At 36.3% G+C, this 22,768-nt stretch overlaps 1 protein-coding gene across 5 annotated transcripts in view; it reads right to left on the minus strand.

The window, feature by feature from the left end:
* Window positions 1-623: 623 nt before the first annotated feature.
* Window positions 624-22,768, minus strand: part of ZEB1 (zinc finger E-box binding homeobox 1) — a 181,114-nt gene continuing 158,969 nt past the window's right edge. For all 5 annotated transcript variants that reach the window (XM_038529893.1, XM_038529890.1, XM_038529889.1 and 2 more), the window contains 5 exons: window positions 17,225-17,427; window positions 13,130-13,235; window positions 5,290-7,097; window positions 3,261-3,441; window positions 624-3,143 (listed from right to left, as the gene is read on the minus strand). In XM_038529893.1, the coding sequence (XP_038385821.1) occupies window positions 2,548-3,143; window positions 3,261-3,441; window positions 5,290-7,097; window positions 13,130-13,235; window positions 17,225-17,427 (2,894 nt within the window). In that variant the 3' untranslated portion in view covers window positions 624-2,547. The remainder of the gene's footprint in view (window positions 3,144-3,260; window positions 3,442-5,289; window positions 7,098-13,129; window positions 13,236-17,224; window positions 17,428-22,768) is intronic.

Below are 22,768 nucleotides of genomic sequence, written 5' to 3' on the forward strand. Positions count from 1 at the left end.
GGCACAATTTACTGTCTATGATGTCAAATGTTTAATAGGGCCTAAGAAAAATATTAGATTGCTAGATTTAACATACATATTCTTGGATTAGAAGGAAAAGAGTAGTAAAGACAGCTGAGCTCTGTTAACATGCAAATTACATTTTCAATCAACAAAGTTTGTTGTACCTCCTAGGTCCGGGCACTCTGCTAGGCAGTGGGGATGTGAGAGTGACTGGCAGACATGGTTCCTGTCCCTAGTGGGGAAGGAATATAAGTCACTGCGTAAGAGTTATGGCAAGAAAGGTACAATGAACAGGGGGTGTACAAAGGAAAGGCATCTACAACCCAGGCTTCCCTGAAGTGACCTGAGTATGGCAAGTCCTAGAATCAAGAGTGGGAAGAGGTGGGTAAGGGTTTCAGGAAGAGGCAGCAACCTCTGAGGAAGCCTTTAGTGGCCAAATCTGATCTTCCCAGAAACATTTAGCCATGGGGAAGTTCATGACTTAATGGTGAATGTCTAAAACATTTAGTTTCTTACTCAAATTCAGCCCAAGATAAATCGAATACAGGATGACTGTGCAATACCCCATTTCACAGAGAGATTTCCAAAGAAAATCTTGATAATAAAAGAATGACAGCAGGTCAGGCTTGTTGATGCATTTTATTGTGAGATGGGGGAGTCTGGTAAAAAACTAGAAAATGACCATGGTGTAACAAGGAACTGAAAAATGAAGAATCAGATTTGTAACTTACATACATGAATACAGGAACAAATTGGCACAAAATGTTAAACATTGTTCCCAACACTGTTTATATAAGGTTATCCTAATTTGGCTTACTAAGGAAATGAGTTTTATGGTTAGGCTAATCTCTTAATAAAACTGCAGAGCATCATGCTATTAGTCACACAGTGAATTTCAAAATTTAAGAGTTTTATATTAAAAACTGGGTAAAGGTAAAATGACTTGATTGTAGTTGTAAAACTAATACATTCCCATTTAAATTCTGTTCTACAGTCCAAGGCAAGTATAAATGTTAACATAATACTGTTAAATCAAATCTCAATGCAAGAGAACCAATTGCATCTCTACTTTAAATCTTATCAACTTTCCAAATTTTCATACTAAAATATATTATTGTATTAATACAAACTACAGTATTATACACTACACTGTGTAATAAATAAAGAAATATAAAAATAAGACACATAAATATAAAAGTTTTCTAAAACTAAAAGTACATGTCAGTAAGAAGGGTATTAATACTGCCAGGTTTGAAGACATACAGTACAAAAATGTTGCACAGATCTATAAACTAAAAGAAATAAAATAATACTGATAAGTAAAACTCAGCTAATGTTGTTAATAAACTCGGTCCATAATAACTAACATTTGGAAACAGTTATGAGCCAGATAATGATGGCATGTCCATGTCTGAAACGCAAGTACATGGACAGAGCAGATCAGAAAATTTCCCTTTCATTTCTGTAGAGAAATTTTGAAAGTCAATTAACACAAAATGAATACTGAGGAATTAAAGGATGAAATGTCCCAGTGTTTAGGTTTCTCTGACAGAGTCAGTGGTTTGAAGTTTTATTTGGAATTTTGATACAACAAACAAATCAACAAATGCTAGTTATTGTAGGCCACATATTGAAGAAAGGCGGTTAGAGCCTTGAAAATACTGATAAATGGCACTTACAGCACACAGGTCTTGCTTAAGGCCAAAGGAGATACAAAGCTTCATATCATATCCTTCATATTTGTCACCACATACTCAAACACAATAGCGAACACTGATTCTGACGACTCTGCTACCCTTCCCAGGATTAACACTGTTAGTCCCTGCAATCAGAACTCAACGACAATCTTCTGAACTCCATTTTAAACCACATGAGTAAGAAACTTCAGTTCTTCTATCGGCTGCTTTCTTAAGGCTAACAATACACTTTAAATGATAATACTCCACTATGACATCTAAATATTAGAAATTACTACCTTCTAGATTGAATTTATAAAAGGTAGTTAGCATGGTTTAGAACTGCGTTATACTTCTCTGTGAAGGGAATTTTGTAGTGCAGAAGTTCTCACATTTTAAGAAACATAATAAAATACTGAAGCGGATTTAGCATACGTTTACCAATAAAAAATTATAAAATTTCTCCCAATTATACAGCTTAAGAATAAACCAACATAAGAGTGATAATACTGACAAAATGAAACAATGCCAGACGCTTATCTAATTAATCAGTTTCCTTTAACCTGTTAAATCTTTGCTTTCCAAGTCACTGAAGTTTTCTAATCTGCTTCGTGTTACAAACTTGTTCCTAACTTTGAAAAATGCATGAAAAATTACTAGGGCTGAGATCAGGCACACCCGGATTTTTTTGTGTGTGTGTGTGTGATTTTTTTTTTTTTTTGTATTTTGTATTTTTTTAAATTTTTACTTTACACAGTAGTGAACAGAAACAACAGTATACAGGTTACTGTGTTTCCATGAAAAGCATGTATAATATAGAACAAACTTCATTACCAATTAGAATGTTATTTTCCTTCTAGAAAAACTATTAGGCTTCATTTGTTTTTTCTTCAGACACCTGCTCACTATTCTTGCTTACTTTTTGTTCTAAGTTGCTCTCTTGATTTACAACTTCATCTTCCTTCATCAGACCTTCAGTTTTTGCTTCTTCTCCCTCATTCTCTGCCTCTTCCCCCTCCTCCTCCTCCATCTCATCTTCCTCCTCCTCCTCTTCCTCCTCCCCTTGTGGTTTTTCACATTCTTTCTCTTCCTGCAGTTCTTCCATCTCTTTGTCCTCCTCCTCCTCTTCCTCTTTTTCACTGTCTTCATCCTCTTCCCTCATCAGGCTCTCCCTCTCATCGGAGTCGGCCTGTGAGGGAGACCCCCGGGCACCCACGTGCTCACTGGCCAGGACTTCTGGTCCAGCCTCCTCCTGCTCGGTGCTGTCACGCTCCTCAGCTTCCCGCTTGCAATAGGAGTAGCGATGATTCATGTGTTGAGAGTAAGACCCAGAGTGTGAGAAACGCTTTCCACATTTGTCACATTGATAGGGCTTTTCTCCAGAATGTAACCGCATGTGTTCAATCAAATGATGTTTGTGTTTAAATGCCTTTTTACAGATTCCACACTCGTGAGGTCTCTTACCTGCAAAGTAAGAACACAGCCATGAAACAAAATCCTCAGAAGGCTTTTGGGGGTGCTTCAGTTTGGGGAAAGGGTTAGAGAGTCATTTTTCAAAAGTTGTCAGGTTCATTGACATACCTGTGTGTTCATATTTATGTCTCAATAATGAGCTACTTTTTTGGAATATCTTATCACACAAATCACAAGCATACATTCCATTTTCTGTCTTCCGCATTTTCTTTTTGGGTGGTGTAGAATCAGAGTCATTCTGATCCTCTACATTTGATACACCTTCTGAGCTAGTGTCTTGCCTTTCCTCCTAAAGGAAGAAGAAAATTTATTTTCAAATTAAAAGGTAAACAAGAGACCTATATAAAAGCACAAGTTAAAAAAAACCACTTTGATTTATACTTTCAATAGCTTGACCAAAGCAAGCATACTCATCCCTGCAGACTGGCTGGAAGGGGGGGGGGGGCTAGATGCTAGGTGGGGGTGGATACAGACAAAAAGTGAGGTTGGGGGCAACATGGTCACAACATGACAAAAACAAGTGATCAACTGAGGAAAAGAAAGAATGTAAAATGTATAGTAACAAAATTTACCTGGCTCCAAATGAATCATTACTTTATGAGAAGTTTGCAGAAAATATTAACTTACTGAGTTTGCTGCATAATTACTAATTTCTAACCACATCATTTACCTTCACTGTTTTCCTTCTGGGTTTTACTAAGAAAAAACTAAGATTCTGTTTTTTAAAGGTGGTGTTTCACCTGTATCCTCCAGAACTTTAGTGGTCTATGAACTGACCACTATGGTTTCTTTGAAAAGAGAGAGGTTTGCTCTACTACTTTTCTAAGGAACCAGATGGCAAAACAATGCAGGGGAGGTCTAGATTTTGAAATAAGAACACTTGTTAGACAAAGTAAATCTTTGTGCAGGGAGCTCTCATGTAGGTAAGCAATGACTGGTAGTGGGATTGGGTCCCCCGAGATCCTTACATCTTTCCTAAAGTCTTCCATCCTATTCCCTCTAAACTCACAAATTTTCTAAAAGCTCAAAGGTTTTTCACAACAGTTCTTAAGAGCAAAGTGGGAGAGGCACAGCCATTTGCTTGGGTCATTTGTGAGCTGCATTTGTGCTAAAGGAACTTGATACTTCCGTGGCTGTTTGACTTGGTCCTATGATTATGTGAATGTTGGTGGGTCCACCTTTATTATTCAAAGGTGTGCACAGTGTTTTATGAGTCTAGATGAATTAATTAGTTGTGTAACAATTTTTTTCAAGAGTAACCACGACTGCAGGAAACTTATTCAATAGCAATATTTAAGGGGAAAAGAGCAGCAGTACACATTTGAACAGGATACTGTAATTATTTCGACTGCACCTACTAATAAATAACATTTGGATAAAAGATCAAACATCTCTAGTATTCTAGTGTTTATCTCTAGGTTCAATCAGAAATTGATGAAAAAGACGGGGGGGGGTGCACATCATGGTTAGTAACCTAGAAAACATTTGGACAATGAGCTGCACAATAGTCACACAAAATCACTCTATCTAAAACTACATCATAGATTTTGGGGGGGAAGATTAAAAGGAAAATGCATCTATAGATTCAGATATATTAATTATGACTAAATGCTGTTTTAGTTTACAGCTCATGAAATGATGAGCAAACTCACTAGATGAGCTCATTGTATACTTAATTCTTGATTAATTAAAGCCTTTAGTAAACATAGGTGTTAACACATAAAAAGTAATATCTCAGTTTCGCTGGTGTGAAAGGTCTGTGAATGGGAATGTATTTTCATGTATTAATGATCATACAGCAGAAACTGTTACTAATTTGGGAATATAACTCTAAAAACAGAACTCCAATTGGTGAATATTCCAATTTTTCTTTTCTGTTTCAAATTTCAGATAGTCAAGTCTTTAGCTGAGAGCTGTCATTTCCACAGCAGAATAACACAACTAGAGTTGATAGCCATACCTTGGGTTAACTGGTAAGAAACCAAAGGTGTGATGCTATGGAAGTTAAAGCAAACATTCATCTATTTTCTTTCAAAAAAAAAAAAAAAAAAAAGACAGTTTGTAACAACCTGCTCAGCTCTCCAGAGACTGATTTTTATTTTCCCAAATAGCTTTAGGATGGGGGCCTTTTCTTTACCTGATTCCCATTTGGCTGGATCACCTTCAAGGGTGGTTCCTGGACCGCAGGGCTGACTGTAGTTGAGTACGTGTAAGCCACCTGGGGAATCAGAATAGTCTGCTTATTGGCAGCTAGTGCTCGCAAGCATGGGACACTGTTCTGGTCAGCAATGGCCACGATCGTGGGTAACTGGGCAGTGACTGTAGGTATAGCAATATTTATGGGGTTGGCACTTGGTGGGATTACATTTACAACTGGTTCTGAGTCTGTAACACAACTGTCCTTTTGTGGCTCCTTTTTTGCGCAAGACAAGTTCAAGGGTTCTTCCTGGACAGAATAAACACTGTTCTGGTAAACACTAGTGATAGTTGACCTTTCCAATAATTCTCCCTGTTGCTTTGGTAGTGAAAGATCAAGAGGTTCTACTTGTGGCTCTTCTTGTGCACCTTCTGCTGTGTACAAGTAACCCTGTGTATTTCTGGATGAGGAAAGGTTTAGAGGTGATGGGGATGATGGACTGCTTCTGGAACCATTGGTGGTTGATCCCGCTGGTAAAACTGGAGAGTTAGTCATCTTCAGAGGACTTTGTAGATTTACTGTGCTGTCCAGGGGTTCATTTGCATTTGTAGATTGAGGCTGCTCATCGTTCTTTGTAGGGATATTTACTTTGCCTGTTTCAGGAGAAGATGGTTCAGAAGACTGCACTGAAATTTGGCCAGCTTGCATCTTTTCAAACCACTTTTTTACTACATCCAGGGGTAGGTTTACTGAATCAGCAATTTTTGAGAGCTCTTCTGCACTTGGTTGTGCGTTCAAAGCATAATATGCTTTTAGAAGAGACAAGAGGTTCTTTAAAGGTGGCTGACTGGGAGACAAATTGCCATCTCCACCTGATGACACGGAGGACTCTGGCTTCTCAGCTTCTGGTGCAGGGAGTGGAGGAGGCTGAGCAGGCTGTTTTAGGTCATAGTGCTTTAATTCTGGAAGTGCATTAATATCTCCTGGACATTCGTCACACAGAAGGCAAGTGCTATCATTCACTCCTCCTTCAAAGTTTTTGTCCTTCTCTGATTTAACAGTAAGATCTTCTGGCAATTTTTCACTTTTGCAACTGTTTGTGGGGACTGGATTCTCTGTTTTTAAATTCTGAGGAACAACTTGAAGTTGGCTAGGCTGCTCAAGACTGTAGTTAATGATAATTTTGGTTGTTCCATCCTGATCAACCAAAGGAAGACTGATGGCAGAAATAACAGAATGGCCACCTTGCTGTATGGATGAAGCACTGATTGTTTCTTGTTCTTTGGATGCAAGACTGGCTTGATTATTCTCCAAAACTTGCCTTATTACATTACCATCTACTGCCACTTTGAGTACATTCTGAATATCACTTAAATTGATACTTATGGGAGATACCAAACCAACTGTTGGCAGAACAACAGCTTGCACCACACCCTGAGGAGAACTGGTTGCCTGTAATGGGCCACCACCACTAAAAACCCCATTCTGTAAAGGGGTTGAACAGTTGATTCCTGAAGCAACCACTATGGGTTTGAATTCATAATCCACAGGTTCAGTTTTAATTTGGTTTATAGAAAGTTGCTCTTGAAGGGGCTTATTTTCTATCTTTTGCCGTATCTGTGGTCGTGTGGGACTGCCTGGGGATGCAGAAAGAGATGGTGAGGAACACTGAGGTGTCTTGAGTCCTGTTCTTGGTCGCCCATTCACAGGCATCAAGCTGATACATTTCTTACTGCTTATGTGTGAGCTATAGGAACCAGAATGGGAAAAACGTTTCTTGCAGTTTGGGCATTCATATGGCTTCTCTCCTAAACAACAAAAAAAATCATATTCGCTCAATTATTACATATAAATTTTTATGTGTCCACATTTTCCTTAAAACAATCAATTTTAAAAGAGATTAACATGTATCTTGCAATACAGTTTTATTTAGAATTATTTTAAGTTCAAAACTGACGTAAATGTTATGAAGACTAGTATTTGTGCTAACCAATAAGCGAATCTTCTCAGCATGTGTATATAATATTCCTGCTAACCTCTAAAACTTCAAATAATTCTCAAATGCCAAAATTAATTACAATTGACCCTTGAATAACATGAGTTTGAACTGCATGGCTTGACTTAACATGTGGATGTTTTCTGATAAATATCCTACAGTACTGTAAATGTATTCTCTCTTCCTTATGATTTTTTCCCTTTTTTAAAAAGATTTATTTATTTCTTCATGAGAGACACACAGAAAGAGGCAGAGACAGAGGCAGAGGGAGAAGCAGGTTCCTTACAGGAAGCCCAATGTGGGACTTGATCCTAGGATGCTGGGATCATGCCCTGAGCTGAAGGCAGATACTCAACCACCGAGCCACCCAGGTGTCCCTGATTTTTCTTAATTCCCTTTTCTTTTCTCTTGCTTGTTCTAGTGTAAGAATATAGTATATAATATATGCAACATACAAAATATGCATTAACTGATGGTTTATCTTATAGGTAAGGCTTCTGGCCAGCAGTGGGCTATCAGTAGGTAAGTTTATGGGGAGCCAAAAGTTGTATGTAGATTTTTGACTGCATGGGGGGTCGGCTCCCATAACCCCTGCATTATTGTTCAAGGGTCAAATGTACATTTACTCTTTCAAAGTAGATTTTTTTCTTAACATATTTCACCTATTTATATAATTTTTCTATATTTTACTACACTTAACCATCTGCAGGAGAAATTAATATTAAAGGAAAGAAAAGTAAGTAAAGCCTTGATTATAAAAGACTTAACAAGTACAAATAACTATCCTTCCCATATCCATAAGGTTTTAAGGTTTCCTTGAAAGATCTTTCTCAATGGGAAGAAAACTTTAAATATGAGGTATTGCTATAAGCCTTGGTTTATTAAACTGGGAGGCACGTACTCCTGGAGATATAAGGCAATGTTCTAGTGGGTATGCAAAGCTTTCTTGTAGTTTCAATTTTAGTGACAGTGGTTACAGTAATTTAAAACATTATAATATCAAAACACAGCTTATACTATGGAGAGAAATACAACATTCATGTGAATTGTTAGGAACCCCCCCCCCCCCCCCAACAATATCAAAGAAGCTCCTTGTTTGTAGAGGCTTCTGTCAAGTTGCCTCTCTAGTCCTTCCAAGATATAAGGCATTTATTATTCTTGTTGACTGTTAGGGATACTTTGGTAAAAACATTTTGAGAGGTATGGAACCAAATGGAATACTTTCAAAAACCCTAATTTTTCACCTTAATTTTAATTTATATTTATAGTTTATTCACCTGTAACTTATAGGTTAGAGACTATCAGTTTCAATGGGGTAGTAACTTAAGTCTTGTGTGTCATTTATGCCTTGTACCTATTGAAGTGTAGGTCACAAAAAATATTCAAAAAACCTTTTTTAGATGAATGGATGGCTAATTGCAAAATTATGAAATATGGTGATGCTTTTTATCTACCCAGCATCAAGATAAAGCTCTTTCTCTCCTGTTATTTTTATAAAACGAAAGTAGTGAGAAAGTCAATATAAGCTCTTCTAATAAAGTAGTTTCAGTTTTGTAAAGTTTTTAAAAAGTTGAGTTATATTTTCTCAAATTACTTCAAGAATTGGATATTAGAAGTGGAAGGGATCTAAGAAGCCCTCTTGTACACAGTAAAAGTTCATTTTCTAACATTCTTGACTTTAGTCTCCTGTTTAACCTCTTTTATTAAAGGGACTGCTGGACTGCTCTATGGAAGATGGTCTAGTTTGGCTCTGCTGAGGATCATAAATTTGGATTCAAAACCTGCTTTTGCCACTAGTTTTTCAAAAAAGATTTTATTTATTTATTTATTTAGAGAGAGAGAGAGAGATTGAGATTGAGCAAGAGAACACAGTAGGGGAAAGGGGAGAGGGAGAAGAGGATAGAGAATCATAAGCAGACTTACCCCGAGCACAGAGCCTCATGCAGGACTCAATCTCATGACCCTGAGATCATGACTTGAGCTGAAATCAAGAGTTGGTCACTCAACTGACTGAGCCACCCAGGTGCCCCTGTCACTTAGTATTTTCTTAATCTTTCCAAGCCTCAGTGTTTTGGTGTGTAGATACATCCTCATTGGGATGCAATTATAAGACAATATAGCAAAACTGTGTGTGGTCTCAGTATTGTATTAGTGATTCTTTACTATGGTTGAGTACTAAGCTAGAATTCGCTTGTTATAATGCCTACTTTCCTGTCCTAGTCTGCCCTCTGATGCCACACAGAGTAAGTCTAACTTTTCTTCTAAACATCAGACTTCCAAATTAATGAGAAGCTGTCACCTGTAACCTTAAACTTCCCTTGTGTGGATTAAATATACCCAGGTCCTTCAAAGACTCCTCATAGGACATGGGGTTTAGAACCCTTCCCACTTACCCATTTGTTGACTCATCTCTAGAAATTCTCCAGTTTATCACTATCTTTCCAATGGGACACCTGAAATATGATTCAGTACTCAAAGTGCACCAGGTAAATTTCAAGGGCAGGTAATACAAGGGAATACATTTTAAATTGTTGTATAACATTTTTAGATGAGCTATATATCGGTTCTCTTGTTAGAAACACTCAGAAAATAAGATTCTATGATATAGATTATTTTTAAAAAATATTTTATTTATTTGAGAGAGAGAGAGAGTGCATGGAGAAACTGGGGCAAAGGACAGAGGGAGAGGGAGAAGCAGACTCCCTGCTGAGCAGGGAGCCTGACAGGGGCTCAATCCAGGATTTGGAGATCATGACCCAAGCTGAAGGGAGATGGCTGACTGACTGAGCCACCCAGGCGCCCCATAGATTATTTTTATCTTTAAATAGGGAGATAGAGGAGCACAGTGGCTAAGGCAATGGCTTTGGAGTCAGGACACCTACACTGGGACTCTGGCTTTGCCAGGGACTAGCTGAGTGCCTCTGGAGAGGTTAATTAAAGCTCTCTAAGCTTCCATTCTCTCATCAGCAGAAAGTGAGGAAATAATAGCATCTATCTCATGGGGCTATTGTTTAGGACTATATGAGTTAATGTATACAAGTAACTCAAATGTGGCTGTACATAGTTAAGTACTCAATAAATGCTAGTTATTATTATTATTGTTGGGGATTACCTGATATTTTGTCATTGCCAGAAAGTCCAGAGCAATTGTTCTAAAGCCAAATTCACTATGTTTGTTGGAAAACCCCATTTCTAACTTCATAGCTTTATGGTTTATAGCTGAAGTCCCTTACCTAATCTGTCTGTCTGGCGACTGTCAAACCCTGGAGGGGAAGTCGTGCTATAAAAAGTCAGATGTCCTATGAATGTTCTTTTTTTTTTTTTTTTTTTTTTTTTTTTTTTTTTTTTTTTTTTTTTGCAATGGTTGGGGTGTGTGTTTGGTTGCATCTGATGTAAAAACTTTCCAGGCTAAAGTTCCTAGGACCATGGAACAAACCCCAGTTCTTTTCTGGGGAGGAACAGAGGCCAGGGAGCAGGAGCTTTTGTGTCTCATCTCTGAGTGTAGGTGAGATGACCTACTCCTCATTAGAGCTCAACTCTCACATGAGGACTTCAGATGATGGCTAAAACACTTAATTCTCCATAGGGCTCATTTTAGTGGCAGTATCAGAAGACAGTAACAGTCCAGGTAATTTTAGGGAGTATAATTTGAAGATCCTGATTAAAAACTCAGCCGAGAAGAAGATTACAGAGGTTTCTTGAAGGATATGAAGCTAATCTATTATTCAGTGATCTAAACGCGCTTTCAAAACTATCTGTGTTCACCAGATAGTGACTTTTTAAATATTCATTTCTCTGTTTTAAATTTCCAATCTACTATACAATCAATATTGTATAAAATATAATAAAATTGTCACAGCATTTTCTTCATATAATACTTTCTAAATTACTTTCAATTTCTGTATTTATTTCTTCAAGAACCAGTCTCAAAAAGCTTACAGACTGGTCCAGTCCTAGGAGGGCACCCAGTCATCTCAACTCAGAAATCTCCCTTTGGAATGGAATAAACATGAGATATACAAGCCTCATCTTAAGTAACCTTAAGGATAAGACTATCATATATGCACATAATGAACAGACAGTGTAGAGTACAGTGGATGCACTATGTCCACGATGTGCCCTAATTTGTAATCAGCTACTTCAGCAGCAGCAGCAGCAGCATGCTGTTAACAAGCCTATATAGAGCTCTCGACCAGCTACACTCCTAAAATTTTTCTGTCAGTACTACAGACGATAGCTCCCTACTCACTACTTGACTGAGACTGATTTTTGAATATCAATGCAGAATTTTGTGATAAATACCAACTTCCTGTTTCTAGTCCTGTTTCAATCTTTAGAATGTTCCATGCTTCCCAATTCTGTACTATCTATGGGTCTGACAGATCCTCCTATATACAATGATTTTGTACATGAGTCTTATTCTAAAATTTATTTTCCTTCCTCTACCCTAATCTCAACATTCAGGAAACTCTCCTGAATTAGTTATATCCCTATCAACAACTTCAAATCATCTGTAGTAAGAAAGCAGGTCATCAAAAATATATTATTTTTTCCCCCAAGATTTTGTTTATTTATTCATGAGACACACACACACACATACAGAGAGAGAGAGAGAGAGAGAGAGAGAGAGAGAGAGAGAGGCAGAGACACAGGCAGAGGGAGAAGCAGGCTCCATGCGGGGAGCCTGATGAGGGACTCGATCCCAGGTCTCCGGGATCAGGTGCTGGGCTGAAGGAGGTGCTGAACTGCTGAGCCACCATGGCTGCCCCCAAAATATATTCTTGATGAAAATTTTTCAGTAACCCAGGAGCCAAGAAATAGGATTTTGTGCCAGACTGCAAAAGACAACTTTTACTTTTCAGAAATATTAAAGTGTGAAAATAAATGTTTTTGCAAAAATCTTGGTTTACACAAATTGGTAACTTTAACACTTAGCCCCCTCAATGAATAAGATAGTAAAACTTCTAAAAATGTAGTTCCAAAATAAAACAGATATCACCAGTCATCCCTCACAAAGCCACCTGCTGTACGTTTTTTGTAGAATGTTTGTGAGATGTCAATATAATAATTTTCACAAAATAAGTAATGTGCAGATACCCGTCATTTCTCATTAATTAGAAAATAGGTGTTTTCACTATTTAAATCTAAAACAACATACCAAAATTAATCAGATGAACAGACGTCACAGTGCAATGTAAGATGCTACCCAGTTTTTGCTATAGCTTTTGTTGAAGTAGAGCCTCTAAAGACATGCACATACAGTTTTTTTGTGTCTAAGTTTCTAAAACAGGCATATTTTTTCACATACCATTTTGTAAGTAATAATTTAGAAAAGGATGTGAAATAGAAATGTGAAATGACAGGTGAACATAGTTTTCTTTTAAATTCTCAATGCTGCCCTGCCTGGGTGACTCCAAATCATCCTGACCACTTCCTATTTGGAGTTTACATTTTTACTTCTGTCATGTAAAGAGTATCTTCACCTCCTTACTTTCTTGTGCAAACTGTACCTCTATCTCCTTTTTCATTCCCTAGTTAATTGTGCAAAAGAGGCAATGAAACTAGCCTTCATTGGAAAGCTCAAGAAAGTTGTACTTTTTTGTTAAAACATGCTATATCCTAATTAGGAAATTTGGAGTATGTCATATTATATTAGCTTAATATGTTTAAGTTAAATATTAAGACTCCAATAAGATACCATTTATAAATAGAAAATTTCTCCAGGTTAGTCTTTGTAAGAAAAGCAAGAACTTTCTGACCATGTGTATAGACCACATGTTATAGATTTATTTATTACCACATGTGCTATGATATTCAAGGTGAAGAAAGAAAACAAATATTTACCACTGTGGATTCTTAAGTGCTCTTTTAGATGATGTTTGTATTTGAAAGCTTTCCCACATTCAGTGCACTTGAATTTACGATTACCCCCGGACTGTGTCACATGTCTCTGTAAGAAAGAATTGATATTTTAATTATAAAGCAAAAAAGCTTTGGACATAGAAGAATAGCCAATCTGCTAAAAGTAGTATTTTGGTGAATTCTGCTTCTCAAAGGCCTCAAATTGAGGCAGGCAGTCACAAAAATCTAACACTTGGAATATTACCAAAAAGAAAGGATAGTGGGAACAGAATTTTGACATACAGAAAAATCTCCATTTGCTAATTTAGAGTATTAGAATCATACTTTATTGAGTAATATAGTTATTTAGCAAAAATAAGATAATATACACTTTACTAGAAACTAGAGATATCTCTTCTGCGGTCAGGCTTTTTCCAGTAGTTTATCCTATTGCTTAAGAGCTTGCTATTTCCAGAATGTACTTTAATCTGATGAATTTAAAAAATACTTCCATCTTTTCATTCAAGTATGGAGTATTATAATGGCTTTCTGTCAAATTCCCACTTTTATATATTTCAAATATATTCTGCATTCTTAGATTTTTTCCAGATCCCATTACTTTGTTTACTTTTGTTTATTCATTAAATTTATTTGTTATTAAGAAATGTTTTTCAATCAAGTATAGTTGACATGCAATGTTAAGTTAGTGTCAGCATACAACACAGTGAGTCAACAACTCCATATGTTATGCTGTGCTCACCACAAGTGTCTACCATCTGTCACCATACAACACTATCACAATACACTGACTATATTCTCTATCCTGTACCCTTCATCTCCTGACTTGTTCATTCTGTAACTGGAAACCTGGACTTCCCATTCCCCTTCACCTGTTTTGCTCCCCCCACCCCCACTTTGGCAACCACCAGTATGTTCTCTGTGTTTATGAGTCTGTTTCTGCTTTTTTGCTTTGTTAGATTAATCATACAAAAGGAATGCTTAAATTGAATTCTATCATAAACCTTATAAACCATCAATTGCTCATAAACCTCCAAAGGCTCCCCATTAACCCTGAATATAGATTCTGAGTTTATATATTCCAAGTTTACCTGAGTTTCCAGGCTGATCCTTCACCAGTTCCCTATAAGAAGTTTATGCCATAGTCACTTAGTGAGTCCCGGGTTTTGTACTCTTCTCTTCTCTACTCCTTGCTTTGGTTTATACTTATTCCTTCTTGGCTATATTTCCCTACAATTATGATTATTAAGATTCTAGCCATACTTCAAAGGTTTATTAATTCAGGTACTACTTGCTTTATGCTCACTCTAGCTGGAATCTCCCTTCTTTTGTTTTTCATACAGGAAGGAAAGAGGAATACTTACTATGTATCAGGCTCTACTGCATCCAAACCCATGGCTTTAAGCACCAAATATATGGTGATAATTCCCAATGGTGTATCTCTGGACCTCTTCCCCTTAACTTTAGACTCTCATAGACAATTGTGTCCTTGATGTTGCCAGTTGGAACACAATGGGCATGTGAAACTTAACACAATTAACACTGAACTCTTAACTGCCTGTCAGAGAGCACCTCCTCTGGTGTTTCCTGTCTTTGTGAATGACATTTTCATTAATTTGATTATGCTTAGGCCCTGTACTTTAGGGTAACACTTGATTCCTCGCTTTCTTTTAACACCCTTCATCAATCCATCAACAAAACCATCTGAATATACTCTGAATTTAACATTCATCATTATGTCGTATCTGTCACCACCAGTGATTTCAAAGCCACCACCACGTTTGGCCTGGATTATAACAGCCTCCACAATGGTCTCCCTGCCTCTAAATGGTCTCCCTGCTTCTGTTCTTATCTTTCTTGACCTACTCTCCACCCAACAGCCAGTGTTCCCTTAAAAATAAAAAATAAAGACAAAATTCAGTATCTTTCAAAGGCTTCCCTGTCACATTTTACAACAAAATCAGTCTCTATCATGGTCTATACAAGGGGATATATCATCTGGCCCCTGATACCTCTTGTCCTTACCTATCTTTCTGCCTTTTATTCACACTGGCCTCCTTGCTATCCTTTGCGGATGCTGGGCAGGCTTCTGGCTCAAGGCCTTTTCATGTTTCCCTCTGTTCCTTTTGACCAGAATGCCCTCCTCCCAATCATCCTATGACTGGCTCCTTCCTTTCATTCAGATTTTAGTTCAGATGTCCCATTCTTAGGAAGGTCTCCCTAACCTTAAAAAAGTTGCAACTTTCTACCTTCTGCTTTATTTTTCTACACACTATCTGTTCTTATATTTTATATCACCTGCTAATGTATGTTCTCTACTGTCTTGATCTTTGCTTATCTTTTTCACTATTGTGCCTTTATCAGCTAGAACAGGGCCTGACATGTAATAGAAACACAAATGTTTGCTTAACGAATAAATTAATAATACATGGAAATGCTTAATTAAGTCCTAACATGACTTTTCAAACTCAGGTTTGTTGCCCCATAACCTAAATTATTTCTAAGACATCCTGATCATATTTCCTCACATTGTTGGTCCCCATATTAATCACAGCTCCTTTCTAACATTTGTCTGATCACATACTTCATATATAAAACCTACTACCTTTCACCCATTAGAAAAATCACCACAAAATTGGCTGGCATGCTCATCATTGGTCTTACGATTTGTTTCTATAATGGCCTCTCTCGTTTTCACCAAAAGGATCTGCCTGATTAGTCTGCAGATCCTTTTCTTTGACAATGGCCCATGGTACAGAAAGGATATTGGGACAACAGTTGGAATTTGGGTCTGCTTCCCAAATGTCACACGAATAGGTTCTTTTCCCAAGGCCTGACTGTACTGTAGTCATGTTAGAACTCAGATGGAAAAAAGATTCTTCTGCATTGTCCCTGATAAGACTTGTATAGGGGTAGATGGTAGATAGGTGGTCTTTGTCTTCAGAAGTTCCTGCTCTGTATCAATTTCTTCCTTCTTTTGGTATTCTCCCCAATTTCAAGTGTTCCCTCATGGATTTAACCATTAACCTAAGAAAATCTTGGTCCTATACTTCTTGATTGCCATGCTCTCCCCCTTCATCTTTTGATTTTCTGAGGGTTACTGCCAAAATCCTGAGAAGGTAGGTTGACCCTGCTCGATGAGTCTACTTTGGCTATAGTTTGTTTGGTTTAGCCATCGATGTAGAAAAGGTTTAACTGGTTCTCTATGAGATACAGGACTTACGTTAGGCACATGAATAGGGCAGAGTTCTCACAGATTTGAGTTTATGGATGGTCATAATCCTTTAAGAAACTGGATGCATGTCCTAATCATAACACATACCCTTAAAATATCCTATACAGCTGAATATTTATTTGGTTTTTAAAATTAGAATCACGTTGATATTAATTTGTTCAGAGTTGGCACTTATCAGGATCTTATAAAAGAAGGTCAACTGGCAAGAAGAGCTTCTTCATCTTTAATCCTTAAATACAGAGCCAACATTTCAAATGTAACTTATTGAACAGTTTTTTTTTTTTTAGTCTTGGTTTTTATACATCTAGAAATCGAGGCAAAGTGACAGAAATAGAACAAACCATGTGAAAATTGAATCTTCAGAATAAAAATGTTTAGAATCTAAGCTTTAGATTCTTAGAGGAAGCATCTTCCCTTCCTACAGTAAACAGAACCCCGTAACTTATACTGAGAGTAAATATAGTAGTCTTTGTTTCCCAGAAAATTAACTTTTATTATTATTATTTGACTTTCCTCTAAATTTAGTTAGTACTTAGGCATAGGTTTATGAAATGAGTATTTATTTTTCCTACACTGAACATTTTAGTAGAATGCATTTTGAATCTAGTTCTAAACTTAAGGGAAATACTTGTTGCAGTATAAGCAAAATAAATCAAGATTGAAGGGATCTTATCTGAAAAAGAATTTAAAAACTTAGTTACTGCTAAAAGAATGTTCACATGTACTTTGGAACTCAGATAATTCATATAATTACTTTAATTCTTGTAAGGCTGAAGATGCTGCCTAGTACATCCTTTTAAGTATGTTAGAACCCTTGCCTTCAATAGACACTGGATTTCACTTACTTGATCTCTTCCTGATTTATGTGATGTCATGTGACGTTCAAGTTGGGTTCTGTACGCAAAGGTGTAACTGCACAGGGAGCAACTAAAATTATCTTCATTCTTTTCATGGCGATATTTAATGTGTTCTTTCAGAGAGGTAAAGCGTTTATAGCCTCTATCACAATATGGGCAGGTAAGTAACTGGGAGAATGCATCTGGTGTTCCTATAAAAGAAAGATCATATATTTTGAATTTAAGCATTCAAAAAATATTACCAAAGCTACCACTTACTCCCTATGCTTTGTGCCAGATATTATGACACCCACTTTATATTTTATCCTTAAAACAATACAATGATACTCATCTCTATTTTATAAAAGAGAAAACAGGAAGCTCAGAAAAGTTAAATGACTTAAAATTATAAGGCTGGTAAATGATGAAGTCAGGATTCAAATATGTGCTGTCCGACTTCAAAGTCCCATATCTTTTCCACTAAACTACAAGTCTTCCCTTCTTTTTGTATGATTAGACAAAGAAAACAAAGATAAACTTAGAATACATTACATTTGTAAATGTATACATATTGAAGAGGATTTGTATGCCACAATAGAATCTTTCCACGGGTAAGGATGTATCATTATTTATTTAATGCTTGTTCTTTCTAACTTGGAAATGACACCACAAAGTTATTGTCATCAAACAGTAAGTAGTACATAAGTAGACTATGTTTTCAAGACATTCCTGCAGTTAGGTGTGGCCATATGACAGAATTCAAACCACAAGCACAAGTACTAGGGGAAGTGAGTAACAGGAGCCAGATCTAGGCCTGGCCTACAAAGACTTCCTATGCAGGCTTCTTTATGCTCTTTCCCTTACTGAATTATACAGACACATTTTTTTGTAGAATTTTATATGGATAAATACAGGATAGCTTTTAGAAAAAAAGGCAATATGGAAAAACTGGGAGTTCACTGCATGAACCATTTATTATTTTTTTTAAGATTTATTTATTTATTTAGAGAGAGGTGTGCAACTGGGGGAAAGAGCAAAGGTAGAGAATCTTCAAGCAGACTCCTTGCTGAGCACAGAGCCTGCATGTGGCTTGAGGAGGCTTGATCCCAGAATCCAGGGATCATGACCTGAGCCGAAACCAAGAGTTGGACACTTAATCGCCTGAACCACCCAGGCACCCTCAATGAACCATTTTTTTTTCCCCCACAGGAATCACCTAAGCCTGACAATCCTAAAATGTAATATGGTTTTGCTAATTAATATTATTTAACTAAGAGCGCTTTTCCATATTTTATTTCTTCAAAAAAATAAGTTCCTAAAAGATAACTTACTGTAAATAGTATCTCTACCTTCATTTTGAAATTTTTATTGAAAAAGAGACTACCAGGGATGCCTGGGTGGCTCAGCGGTTGAGTGTCTGCTTTCAGCTAAGGGCGTGATCCTGTGTCTGGGGATAGAGTCCCACATTATGGTCCCTGCAGGGAGCCTGCTTCTCCTTCTGCTTATGTCTCGGACTCTCTCTGTCTCTCATGAATAAATAAATAAAATGTCTTAGACAAAAGAAAAAAAAAGAAAAAAGAGACTACCAAAGAAAATTTCATTACAGTCTCAAAATCCTTCATAAACATGTATCATCTTTATTGAAATTCAAGTCTATATAAATTAAAAGACTTTCCTGAGAACCAGCCTGCGTATAAGAGACTGAGCACCTAACCCCATATAGTTAATTATGTTGAAATATGTATCAAATATATGAATAAAATCAAACAACCAAACCTCCCACAGTTTATGAAGGTACCTTTATTATCAGCTAGCAAGGCAACTGGAATCAGTTGCCTGTTGGTGATATCTTTAAAATGACCTACTTCTGTGGAGACTAGATTAGCCACATGAAATTGTTTTGGAAATCATGCTATGTTTTGTCTAGTATTAATTTCCTTTTGAACAGGCAGGTAGGAAATCAACATTTGGGGCACTCTCCTTGCCAGGGTACCTAGTCTATCCTATTGATTTTATCTGGTTACAATGGCAAGAGTCCAAGTCAGCCGTTGCAGATGCTTCATTATTGGCACCACAATCACAATGTGATTTCCATTACTTAAGCTGCTTATACTCTATAGCGTAATACAGCTGTCTGCTCTCATTATGTACTATTTTCTTCTTTACTTTCATCATTAATAAACAAATACTAATTTTGTAAAATGACAGGTTACTCATGATATTTTACCAGCAAGTTATTATTTTCATAAATCGATTTCTATTGAATTTCTCACACATATGAGGTATGAATTTATTCTTTAGGATACTAGCATAAAACAGTTTTTGTTCCTATTTTTTTAAGAATATTGAATATTTGCTTTTTTAAAAGAATCACTTTTTTAGCAATGAAGGCTTGTCATATAAGGAAAAAAAATTTCTTTTTAGAATTCTTATAATCAACTTAAGGTAGTGATTCAAGACTACTTAAAAATCTAACCCATGTCATATCCTTTGACTATGAATATGCTTATTTTTTAAAAAATCTTTAATTTTTGTATCCTAAATTTCCTTTGCTATGTAGTGTAACATTTCAGACTGATAGTAAGTAGTACTTTATATAAAACCTTTGAAAAATCTCCTTTGTTTGTGACCCACTGATTCAGAGTTTGTGATATTTCAGTCTGCTGGAATAAATTTTGCCCTTTCACAATTTTTGAAGTGCAGGAGAGCATATTTAATCCATTAAAACTTTATAAACTTAAGGGCTTCTGAAGACAATCAGATGTTACTGGTGTGACAGAGTATCTCCTGTGAAATAGTTTATCAGCTGTATACCTGAAAGTAATAACTACCTGAATTAAAAACAGATTCTAGAATTCAAATGTTTCATTTATTTTATTTTATTTTTGTTTTTTTTCAAATGTTTCATTAATTCAGAATGTTAAATCCTAATTTTTATGGGATTTTACTGTGTTGATTAGTATCATTGGACTTTACAAAGTTTAACCTTATTTTGATCTGTGCAATGAAACACTGCTTTAGTTCTTATTTTCTTTCACGAGGCTTCTTGAAAAACATTTTGTTGCATAAAACATTTACATATATATATACAATTATATTGAAGAATTTTTATTCTTTTTCATTTTTATTATAACCTATTGCTTCTTCAGGTAAAAGTTAACAATTTTTTTTTTTTTAAAAAAAAAAGAAACTGAAGAGCCTGGGTAGTTCATTGGTTAAGCATCCAACTCTTGGTTTCAGCTCAGATTATAATCTCAGGATCATGACACTGAATCTCATGTCAGGCTCCACGCTCAGTACAGACTCTGATTAAAATTCTTTCTTCCTCCCTCTGCTCCTCACGTACAACTAAATAAATAAAATCTTGAAAAAAAAAAAAACACCCCCAAACCTTGAGGAATCAAAATAGAAATGGTAGGGCTCTACAGGATTACAATGCCTACAATTATATGCAAATATATCAATACAACACTATTCATAAAGCTTTAATGCTGTGTCCCTAGGGGCAATTATCTATAGTCTTCAAAAATGTGTCCTTTTGGCACACTGGAGGAATCAGTTATAGAGTGCCCTACTTCTATTTCCTTTGTCACTGATTTAGTGACAGAAAATCCTACCTATTCTGCGGTGAAACTTCTGTTTCTGCTTTTTCATAGCTGATTCCTGATTTAAGGAAGGCAGTTGACTCTGCAATGGAATATATTTTTCTATACCATTCTTCTCAATTTCCTTCAGATATTTAAGAGTTGATTGATTAGTAGCTTAGCATTTATTTAGCACCAAAACACCAAAATACTTATGTATAAATTTAACAAAATATATGTAAGATTTATATGAGGAAAACTATAAAACTCTGCTGAACAAAATCCAAGAACTAAATAAATGGAGAGACATTCAATGTTTAAGAATAAGAAGACTTAATATTGTCAAGATGCCAGTTCTTCCCAACTTGATTCAATGCAATTCCAATTCAAATCTGGAGAGTCCTTTTACAGATATTGACAAACATTCTAAAGTTTATATGGAGAGGCAAAAGACCCAGGATAGCCAACACAATACTGAAGGTGAAAAATAAAGCTGGAGGACTGACACTATTTGACTTTAAGACTTACTGTAAAGCTATAATAATTAAAACAGTGTGGTATTGGTATGAGGATATAGAAATAAACTAATGGAACAGAGAGCCAGAAATACCCTCATATAGTCAACTAGTCTTTGACGAAGGAGCAGAGGCAATACAATGGAGTAAAGATAGTCTTTTCAACAAATAGTAATGGAACTTAGGAAGCAAAAACAAAAATGAATTACTGGAACTTAAAGTAAAAAGCTTTTATACAGCAAAGGAAACAATCAATAACCAAAAAACAATCAATAACTACAAAGCAACCTTCCGAATGGAAGAAGAAATTCACAAATGACATATCAGATAAAGGGCTAGTATCCAAAATCTATAAAGAACTTAGAAAACTCAACACACAAAAACAAAAAATGCAGTCAAGAAATGGGTAGAAGACATGAACAGACATTTCTCCAAAGATGACATACAAATGGCTAACAGATACATGAAAAAATGTTCAATATCACTCAGCATCAGGGAAATACAAATCAAAACCACAATGAAATACCACCTCACACTTCAGAATGACTAAAATGAACAAGTCAGGAAACAACAGATGTTGGTGAGGATGTAGAGAAAGGGGAACCCTCTTATACTGCAGGAGGGAATGCAAACTGGTGCAGCCCTCTGGAAAACAGTATGGAGGTTCCTCAAAAAGTTAAAAGCAGAGCTACCCTATGATCCAGCAATTGTACTACTAGGTATTTATCCAAAAGATACAAAAATAGTGATTCGAGGGATCCAGGCACCCCAATGTTTATAGCAGAATGTCCACAACAGCCGAACCATGGGAAGAGCCCAGATTTCTATCAACAGATGAATGGATAAAGAAGATGTGGTATATAAATATACAATGGACTATTAGCCATGAAGAAGAATGAAATCTTGCCATTTGCAACAATGTGGACAGAACTAGAGGGTATTATGCTAAGCGAAATAAGTCAGGGAAAGACAAATACTGTATGATTTCACTCATATGTGGAATTTAAGAAACAAAACAGATGAACATAGAAGAAGGAAAGGAAAAATAAAATAAGATAGAAACAGAGAGAGGCAGGCTAGGAAACAAAACGAGGGTTGCTGGAGGGGAGGTGGAGGAGAGATGGGATAACTGAGTGATGGTTATTAAGGAGGGCACCTGATATATTGAGCACTTGGTGTAATATACAACTGATGAATCACTAAATTCTACCCATGAAGCTTTTAATACATTATATGTTAACTAAAATGAATTTAAATTAAAAAATTTTAAAAAGTAATGGAACAACAAAACATTCAGGACATGCATAAAAATGAATCTAGACACAGACCTTATGTCCTTCACAAAAGTTAACTCAAAATGAATCACAAACCTAACTGCAAAATGCAAAACTATAAAGCTCCTAGAAGATAACAGGAAAACCTAAGTGACCCTGGGTATGACAATGTCCTTTTTA

Source organism: Canis lupus, chromosome 2, assembly GCF_011100685.1.
Source record: "Canis lupus familiaris isolate Mischka breed German Shepherd chromosome 2, alternate assembly UU_Cfam_GSD_1.0, whole genome shotgun sequence".
NCBI classification, from domain to species: domain Eukaryota; kingdom Metazoa; phylum Chordata; class Mammalia; order Carnivora; family Canidae; genus Canis; species Canis lupus.